Below are 10,554 nucleotides of genomic sequence, written 5' to 3'. Positions count from 1 at the left end.
CCCAGCAGTGGTGGGGGAGGGGAGGAGGCACTTTTCCTCTGGGCTCAGCAGCAGCTTCTGCCCAACTGCTGCCACTGCTAAGTGTGAGGAGGCAATCTGGAGCAGGCATGGGGCAGGCTGGGGTCAGGACTCTGCACATGGGTCCCCATTAGTACCACAGGGTTGGGGCCAGTGGCATCCAGAAGGAGCCCCCACTGCTGCCTGGGATGCCTAGAAAGGTGGGCCAGGCCAGAGTTGGGGCTGGGGTTGTACACTGTTGGCAGTGCTGGGGAGGAACCTCAGGGCACGTGGGCTCCAGGCTGTTGCAGGAGGTGGGGGTGCTGACCGGCCTGCAGCAGCTCCCCAGTACTGCCTGTATGGCCCATGGGCCCAAATAATTGCCCACCCCTGATTTGAGCCCTCTGGGGTACAATTATGTTGGTGAAACAAAAGGACAGAGATGATGCCCTCTGTTTTGCCCCATCCCTAGGCTAGGGACAGACATTCAAAAAGCCTGAGCCTGAATTCGTTCAGTTTTTGGAGGCTAGTCTAACCTGGTTAGGCTGAACCTGTTTCCAACCATACAGACAGTCCCTCTTGACTGAGGAAATTCAGGCATATGCCTGCAGTGACTTAGGCTGGAAGCTAGTGGGTGCTAGAGCACCCCTTTGTGCCCTTTCACAGCTGAGCTGAGGTGGGTGTGGCCAGGCCCCAGCAGGGCTCTGATTAGGGAGGACAGTAAACCCCCAGCCTGCCTGCAGTCCCAGGCTTTTCCCCGCTCGCTGCTCAAGGGGCAGGAGTATTGCCAGCCTGCAGCCTGGGCTAGCACTCTGAGGCATGGTGTCGGGGGGGCGGGGTGGGGCGCAGTGTGCAGTACATGCATCTGTTGATGATATGGAGTTTTTCACTCTCCCTCCCTGCTTCTGTGTACTGTCTGCAGCAAACTGACAGGCAAGCAAGCTGGGGTTGGGGGGGGGGTTCATAACCGTGTTTATCACCCTTATCTCAGTTTTTATCGCCCCATTAAGACTGTTGACTCTACCTATTGATTCAGCATGGACCCAGCATGTGGTCTGTTAGCTAATACACAGGTACCTCCTCAGCAAGGCAGAGGGGAGGGGGAATTCCTGCTTAGCAGGGAGTGATGAGGAGTAAGGGGGGAGCAAACAGCATTTCCAAGGAAGAACATTAAGCTACTTGTTAAAAGGCATGTTTGCTTTGCCTCCATGTTAGGCTCAGGAACAATGCCAAGAAGCATACCTTGAATATATCACAAATAACAGAAATGAAGCCATGTAGCCACTTTATAGCATCCATGCACCAAGAAGTAGCCCTGAGGTGGAGAGCCTGACTCAGGCTCTGGACATGTGCTCATTGCTACAAAAGAAGCAGCTACATTGCTTCTTTTCCAGGATTTGGCACACAGGGAGCAGGAGCAAGGGGCAGGGTGTGCTTCTTGGCAGTGCTCCCAGGCTTGGCATGGAGGCCATGGAGACATGCCCTAAGGGCTCAGTTGGGACTTTGCCACAAAGTTAGGGGCAATGTCCTTAAGTACTGCCTCTTGCATGAGACAGTATAAGAATCTACCTGCGGTTCAAATCTTGTGGTATAATACAAGTTCTTGTGGGCAGCCACAAGAGCTCTACAGAATGTTCAGCACAAAACAAAAAAGTCATGATGAAGGATCCAATTTAAGGTATTTAATCTAAAAAAATGTAGTTACTTAATTTCTTTTAAAAATTCAAAACTTTGACTTCATTTTCAAGCATATTCAAGAGCTTTTTGGTTTGCATATTGGGTTACAATGGAGCGCATAATCAACTTTATAATGGGGACATGGGTTACTGACTTAAATGTATTGGCCTCCTCAAGATAACAACAAAACAGTTGTACATTAGTGGGTAAGCATGGTTTTTATCGTGCAACATTTGTGTGGTTTGTACAAGAAGGAAGAGGAAAATGAAGTAGTGGCTAGGATTTTTTTATGCTTTGAAATGAGAAGGAGCTGAAAATTCATCACATAATGGATCTCAATTATGGAGCAATTATCACCTCTTCATAATAAAACTTCTCTGTCCTGAGAGCTTATACTTCAAGCTTGACTTAAACGTTTTCTCTGTCAAAAGAGCCTTCTTATTCTACCTGCTTTGATAAATTATTTTGTTTCTTATTGTAAGCCACACTGAGCCTTGTTGGGGAGGGTGGCATACAAATAAATAGATTTCTACCTTTCATATGTGATCACACCTAATAGGTTTCCTGTCAAAACTGCTCACACTTTTTATGTATATCAACTTTAATGACAAATGCTGTATTTCAGCAGTTTTTTCATCCCTATGTCAGATTCATTCAAAGAAAGTCATGGATTGTTTTTAAATAATATTAGTTTCTCTGTCATTTTATTAGTCCTTCCTTTGAAAATAGCCTCTGTGTGAGCACCTGTCTGTTTTTCAGTGTTACATATAATGCAATTATAGGGTTCCTCCCTACCAGAGCCTCTGATCCTGGTAGAGCTACTGCCCACAGGGTTTAGTCCCCAGCAGGGGGAACTCTTCAGCTGCATCTGCTGGGAGCCTATAACGCCCCATGTCTCACAGCCCTGAATAAACCCTGTACCCAGCAGTTCCAAGTCCCCAGTGGGGGGAAACCCTTGGGCCCATCCTAGAACTGGACACAGGGCTGTCTGTGCTGTGGCCAACACTCAGCTGATTGTTGGCCCCATATGTGGGGCTGCAAGGCACCTGGCTTTCAAATTGCCAGTGCAAGGAGAGCCCAGAATTATGATTCCCCTGCACTAGCAAGTAGTAATAGCATAATTGGAATCTGATCCCTAATCCCAACAGTGCATCTCCTGCCATACACGTGGTGTGGCAGAAGGCACAAATTTTGGGACTGGGAATCAGATCCTAGTACACCATTAAATGAATGCATGTCTAAGGCTCCTATACCATGGATGCAGTAGTTAGAGCACTCAATTCCATAATCTAAACTCTTCAAAAAATCTAGTCTAGGTGCCTAGGGATGTTGCCATTACAAATATTGCACCTAATAAATCGGTGCAGCTTTGCCAGTGCTTGAGACAAGTAGAATCCCAGCTTCAAAAGAATAAATCATCAATATGTAAGAACTTCTGCATTGACCAGGGAGGCATAGTACCATAGCCCCCAGATTTTACTGTGTCCCTCACAGAAATATTTCATTGATAGGTCTCTGCTACTAAAAAGGTACTTTACAGTGTCTCATTATTTTCTACTTTGTAACAGTTCCTGTAAATACCATAATCATTAATTCTTTTAAAACTGAATGTGCAGTAAAAGACAACAACAATTTCTTTTCTGCTTCCTGATGAATTACAAGGATACAATGAAAGTGAAGTATAATCCTACCTATGTTGCATGCCATGATGAGGGTAGGATGGATGCCACAGTTAAGTCTGAACATCAGGTTGCAATTGATAGAGATTAAATACATGCCAGAGTGAGCATTCCAAGGAAAGCAGGAGGATGAGGATGTCTCCTTCTGTCTTCTTATCAAGGCAATTTAATATGAGCTCTAACAGAAACATATTCCTGTACAACAGAATCCAATTAAGAAGACACTTCATCACTGAAATAAATGAGGTTGTGTTTTAATTATATAAATAAGAAATAAAATGCAAAAATAAATTCATATGCAAAAAACTTCATTCATCTTTGCTCCTCAGATTAATTGAACTTCTCATTTTAATGTAATTGAAGGCAACTGAAAAGAATACTGTAATGAAATATCAGGTCATAAGAGATATGAACCAAAATGAACCAGCCTCCAGAGTACACAGCATTAACACAGCATTTAACATAGCATTCAAAGTACAGAAGCATCTGTCATACCAATGCCTTGTCTAATTTTTTTTCCTTTTAATAATTTGTCGCCCTAGTGCATCCTAATGTGAGCCAGGGTTGCCAAGGTGGGTGTGCAACATGTTCTGACTACAATGGATGCTTGTCATGTAAACCCAGACTCTTTTTTGTTCTGGAGAGGATCGGCATGAAACAGATTGGGGTGTGCCTTTCTTCATGTCCAAGTGGATACTACGGAACACGGTATCCTGACATAAATAAGTGTACAAGTAAGTGCTTTAGAAGATGACATTGTAAATTTGCTCAATCTGAATTGAGATCAAACTATAACATTTAAATTAATTGCCAATGTTATTCCCAATCTCCCTTCCCTAACCTCTGTTATGCTGTAACAAGAAATGTGATGTGATTTTCAGAGCTCTTTTGAATCTATATTCCACACCTGTTCTAAATACAATAGCACTTCAGCAATTTTACACTGTTTTGGTCAACAGTTTCCCAACCAGGGAAGATTTAAATTGATTCTCAAAGTTATACAGACACATAACTACTGTTTCTTCTTTTTAAAATCCCCTTCCTGGACAACAGTTTTAAAAAATGTTAACAGGTTTGTGAGATTTGAAAAAAAGGAACACGGAAATTTAAAAAGAAATATCAACTGCCTTTTAATCAGTTCTTTATTAGCCTATAGGGCTAAGTACAGAGCATCAAAAAGCCCAAGGCTGAATCAGTTCAGTTTTTGCAGGTTAGTCTAAGCTGCACAGGTTAAATTGCAACAGAAATGAACAGGCATTTACCTTTGATTCGGGAAATGTAGCCATATGCCTGCAGTGGCTCAGGCCAGAAGCTGGAAAGGCAGTAGAGCACAGCTTTCTGGCTGTGTGTTCATTTCCTCTGCCTGCTGCCCCCAAGGTCTCTGAGATTTGCAGTCCAGAATTACAGCAGCAGGACTCGGCAGGTTTGCTTATCATTTCCTTTTCCTGCTTCCAGGAGCCTCTGGGATTTGTAGTTCACAGTTGAGCTGGGGAAGGGGTGTTTAACCCCCCTGCCTGGCCCCAGACTCCAGCCAGGTTTTCCCCCCCTTGTTAGCCAGCCTTCACTGCTCCAGCTAGGGAGCAGAGGGGTGTGGCCAGCCCTGCTCTCTGGATCAGATAGCCCAGCCCAGCCCAGCCCAGCCCAGCCCAGGGTTGGAAAGCATGCTGGGATGCTGGGGAACTATGATTTAACTTGAACCAGGGAGGGGGTCTGGGACAGAAGCTTCATAAACCGGTTAACACAAATCAGTTAAGTCTGATACTACATTCAACCAGATTTATCTTAAAACAGTTTCAGCCATTTTGAAATTGGTTTATGTGCACTGAACTTCTATTTTGTTACAGGCTTAAACCACTTTCTGATCACTTAAACCAGTTTATGTGTATCTTCTGTCCCTAGCCTAGGGGTACATGCAGATGTTATGCTTAGGTCAACCTAACTTGGGTTAGGTCAATCTAAGTGCCAATCTGTACAAACATTCAGACAGACTAGGTCAGGCAAAAAATGGCTAGCCTGATATAATTTAGTTCACCTGAGGTAGTGAACTAAGTTAGATCAGGAACAGGTTAGCTTAAACTAACAAACGTCTGTACATGTTTGGAGTATAGACCCTGAGCTGAGAATGCCCAGCTGCTCCCCCAGCTCCAAGGCTGCACTCTTCATACTTCCCCTCCACCATGACACGGCTATTTTTAGTCCTCTGAGCCCCCCCACCTCTGGATGGAAAGTTCCCACAGTAGACCCACCAACACCCCCACAGACCCACCAGTCCCCTATGATCTTGCCAGCCTCCCTGCCCCTAGACCTGCCAGAATCCCACTTCTAACCTGCCTGTCCTTCTCCCACCCTGACTTATGTAGATCAGGTTCCTGGTATAGCTCCCAGTACCAGTGAATAGATACATAAACCTGATGAGCCAAACTTGATCTATACTCACACGATTTAAAGTAAGTAATGTGATCATAGAATATGTGCATGTACCCTCAGTGTGTACATGGAACATATGGATCAATACCTAGGTAGTTCTCCTAGATTTTATTTGCTAGTACAGTGCAGCCCAGATCATTCATACATATCCAAGTGGTTCACAGGTTCCTTTGTTCACAGTGGGTGGATGAATTAAAGATGAGCCACTCGAGTACTTGGTGCAACTTTTACTTCCGTTGCCGATCAGCCAGAGCTCATCAGGGATCCTGCCTAATTGTTATCTATGGCTCTATACCACTGTCTCCTCCCACCAGTTAGTTTTCGAACTGTTCTTTTCGCAGGGGAGCCCAACATTATGAGGTATCTAGGTTCTACTATAAGTCATCTGATTGGATAAAAAAAAATCCTACTATATTCAGTCATTAAAGGATTTAAAATGTTTGCATACTTTTCTATAAGAGCATTTTTAGAATTTGTCCTTTACATATCACACACACACTGTATTGTATGAAAAGTTTATATTATAGTGTTAAAACACTTCTCATGGTATACTGCTTCTGCCCTGTATAAATGATATAAATATAATTTTAAAAGTATATGTAAAATTTGAAGGGAGTATAATAGAACATAATGTATCATAAAAAAAATTAAATATTAGAAAAAGATGCAAAATAATTTTATTTATTATGTACTTGTATTATATGCTGCCATCCTGAACAGATATTCAAGGTGGCTTATAATAAAAATAATAATATGAAGCAAATTCTAAATTCTGAATGATTTCTTATTCCTCAATGAATACATTGGATGGAAGTGAGTCTTCATTGCCCAGCACCTTATGTAGTTATTTAATGGAAAATGAGTGTAATGGAAATTGGGTGTTTTGATTTGGTTGCATTTTCCACTCACTTTTTGTCAGTAGAAATGACTACACAAAATGCAAGGCTTTTAAGACAAAGCTGTTGACCTAATTCTTATTTATGCCAAGGCATATCAGTACTATATTTTGTACATTGCTAAAACAGTGAAGAGGCCTTAAAGAATAATTTGCTCCTACTCAAAGGCCTTTTTACTTTGCTATAGTTGTTTGTGTCATGCATAAACCTACATCTTAGCAAACATGTGCATCAGATACTTTGGAGTTATTAAGTATGAGTGACAGGATGTAACTGCTATTTTTTATATTACAGAATGTAAAGCTGACTGTGAAACCTGCTTCACCAGAAATTTCTGCACAAAGTGCAAAAGTGGGTTTTACTTATACAGTGGAAAGTGCCTTGAAAATTGCCCTGAAGGGCTGGAAACCAACAATCACACAATGGAGTGCACCAGTATTGGTAAGTAGAATCTCTGGTCTACGAGTATACCTTTTCTGCATGGATTTCACTGAGAATTCATGCCAGGAGGACTTACTAACAGATCAGATTCAAAATTAGGAAAGAGAAACTCAAAACTGTGCCTGAATTTATTTCTTCTTCTTTTTTCTTAAATAGAAAGGCTCAGTAACAAAAAGCATTTCCCTCTACCATGTCCCCAAGAAATTTCTCAAATCTGCCATCTTGCCCTTTCTGAATAATTTGGATAGATTAATTTCCATTTATTAAGGGCTCTGTCGTGACATAGGCCCAACTCTATGTTCAGGGCAGTACGGAGCATCCTAGGAATTCTGCCTCATGGCTTGCAGCCCAAACTCTCCAGCAAACAGGTGAGTATGCTCTGTATTTCACCATGTGTTGCATTTCTCCTCTTTAGAAGTACCACCATGCTCTATCCTCTGCACTGAACCAGATCCACTAATTGGTGTATAAGAGCAATGCAGGGCTGAGGGTGAATCTCTTCCTAATGCACTTGGAATGTTGTGACTATTGCCTACCTTACATTAAAAAACTATGAGTCAGATTCCCAAAACCATGAGCTTGTCTTAAAAACAATAATATTGTTATAAAACATGTTTTGGTTTCTTTTTATTTGCCTTCTGATTTTTGAAAGTTTAATGTAAGCCCAGGTCATATTTTAAAGGTTTTTTTCCCCTACAACCATAAAGGCTAAGAACTTACCTTTTTTTGGAAAAAAAAAAAGCTGAGATTCTAGTGAAATCATTTGACTCTAGGAACTGAAGAACTGAGATCATCATAAGGTGCCATTACTGATTTGGCGACTTATATATGTTTCTTGTGTTTCTTCATATTATGAAACCAAGAAGCACAAAGGAACTGTCTGGCACAGATTGAATTCAACGCCCCCACATTCATGTGCCCATAACACTCACCGTATGTGTTTTGAAGGAGAGGCACTGCTCTTTCAATTTCAAAAAGAATAAAAATAATGTATGCTAGTTTTGCATCTGTCTTTGCTGGTATATAATTAGGTCAACTGGTGATGATGGTTTTCATGATTTCATTTTCAAGTGAGGACTTTCATGCTAGCATAGAAGCCTGAAGAATCATTTCCTTTTCTTTAATGTCTGTTTCAAACTGCCTAGGACTTAGCTGCTTTAACAATGAGTCAGTCTCAACTCGGAAAAAATCATTTAAAGTTGCAGTGGAAAACCAGATCCTTGTTGTGCACATAAAGGCCCGTTATTTAGTAGAAGTGCCTCAGAGCGCCTCATGCCTAATATGCAAAGACAAGTGATCTACATAACAATTAAGGGGAATAGACTTAGAAAGTGCTTGATGTTAGTTACTTTTTTTGGTTAATAAATTGGGAAAAAATATACCAATGGAAAAATTGATAAGATCATTAAATCTATCATCCTTAGAGACACTCAGTAGTTCTCTACATTGGCAGTTCCCAAACTAGGGGTCAGTATCTGACATGGGTGGTGAAGCCCATAAAAAATATATATCCTTAATGTGCTCAAGCCAGAAGTGAGATCACATGTAGTTGTGAGCCAACTAGTGGTAAATTCCTGAGTGAGATCACAGGAAGAGACTTGGTGCCACTGTCATAAACAAAGGATGTATATGGCATTAAACTTATTTTACACCTGTTCTGGAGACAAAGAAATGGGGCATGGGCATACATTAAGGCAGTTAATCAAAACTGTGCATGTAGAGTTAGAGAATTATTTTAAAAGCTCCATCTAAAATGTGCTAGATTATGAGCAAACCGCAGAATGCAAACTGTACCTATTATTTAAAAATAATCTTGAGCTGGATCCAAATCACCCTGGATTATATTTTACTAAACCCCAAGCTCTTTGTTTGTGGAATTAATGTTTCTTCCAGTTTTGCCCATCTTTACCTTGTCTGTATTATAAATGGCAGCCCTTCCATGACCCTTAACTATGTTGTTGACTGCCAACATCAAGGTGACTGACTCTCAGTGATTTCAGTTGATAACTTAGCCCTCAGTTGATTTCAATGGTGGTGAGGTGCTGAAACCCTTTGTCTAGGAACAAAAGTTGCATATAAACTGGTATAAGTGATCAGAAGCTGGTTCAAATCTGTAACACAACAGAAGTTCAGTGCATATAAACCACTTTCAAAATGGCTCAAACTGGTTTAAAATAAACCTGGATGGATATAGTATCAGACTTAACTGATTTAGGTTAAGTTAAACCTCTGGTTAAACTTAGGTTAAAATTCTGTCCCAGATCCCCTCCAGATTCAAGTTAACTCACACCCCCAGCATCCCAGGATGCTTTGCACCCCTCTTGTAAACCCCACCTCTGGCAGAGTGAGTAGGCTAGCCTTGGTCCAAGCTATCTGCTCCAGCCAAGAAGGACGGCATGCCCTAGCACCCCCCAGGTTCTGGCCTGGTCCACTATAGGCATGGATGTCTGTTCACTTGTTTACAAGTTCAAGCTACACAGTTTAGACAGGGGGCAGGAAAATACAACCTGTAGGCCAGATCAGGCACCCATGTATACACAGATCTGGCACCCTGCCAGGCACCCCCTACCCAAACATATCTGATTGCATCTTGCTCCAACTCTGATGGGCTGGAGGGCCTAGCGCTGCCAGCATGCAGCTTCCAGGTGGGGCTGGTGCTGCCACTGCTGTAACCGCCAGGGGACCAGCTTGGCTTCCCTGACATCCCACTTGCTCTGGGCAGCAGGTAGGGAAGAGATAGAGGTTGGGGGGGAGCTGCAGCTTGGTGGGAGGGCAGAGCGTGAGGCTGGGGCTGGTGACAGTGCCCACTCCCAGGGAGTGGCAGCAGCATGGAACCTGGATGGGCAGCTGTGGGTATGAGGGAGGGTGGGGAGTATAGGGAAGCCCTGCATATTCCTCCCATGGTGCACAGCCCCCACCAGCAGCAGCAGCAGGTGGGGGCACTTAGGGTGCACAGTGGCACATGGTTCGAGCCAGCACTGCATATGGGTGCAAGAAAAGCAGCCTGGCCAGCCTGCCTCTATCACCAGGGCTCCCTGCCATGCATATGCAGCTCCCACACTAACTCATCACTGGGGGAAGCCCCATGCTGCACCCGGCTGCCTTCTTCACCCCCTGCCATGAAGGTCCTATGGCTTCGCCAGAAGGAGCCCTGACCCTTGCTTCCCTGAGGAGTCCCAGGACCTATGCAGCAGGGGCAGGGAAGGCAGCTGGCTCCAGCACAGGGCTTCCCCTGGTGTTACGTGAATATGGGAGTTGCACTTGCATGGCGGGGAACCTCGGCAATAGAGGCAGGCCAGCCAAGCTGCACTTCTCATCCCCATGTGCAGCACTGGCCAGAGCTGCGGCAGTGCCTGCGCCAGGCATGACTGCTCCAAGTGCAGCCATCTGCTGCTGCTGCTAGTGGGGCTGTGCACCATGGGGGAAATGTGGGGGAT

General features: G+C 43.4%; 1 protein-coding gene across 3 annotated transcripts in view; it reads left to right on the top strand.

The window, feature by feature from the left end:
* Window positions 1–10,554, top strand: part of RSPO3 (R-spondin 3) — a 121,757-nt gene that overhangs the window by 63,470 nt on the left and 47,733 nt on the right. For all 3 annotated transcript variants that reach the window (XR_002098004.1, XM_019520312.1, XM_019520313.1), the window contains exons 2-3: window positions 3,896–4,087; window positions 6,971–7,117. Coding sequence is in view for 2 of the 3 variants with exons in the window: in XM_019520312.1 (XP_019375857.1) it covers window positions 3,896–4,087; window positions 6,971–7,117 (339 nt within the window). In the remaining variant the exon portion in view is untranslated. The remainder of the gene's footprint in view (window positions 1–3,895; window positions 4,088–6,970; window positions 7,118–10,554) is intronic.

Source organism: Gavialis gangeticus, unplaced genomic scaffold, assembly GCF_001723915.1.
Source record: "Gavialis gangeticus isolate Ggan-Ray unplaced genomic scaffold, GavGan_comp1, whole genome shotgun sequence".
In the NCBI taxonomy this organism is placed as follows: Eukaryota; Metazoa; Chordata; order Crocodylia; family Gavialidae; genus Gavialis; species Gavialis gangeticus.
This window is presented reverse-complemented; position numbering and strand designations above follow the sequence as displayed.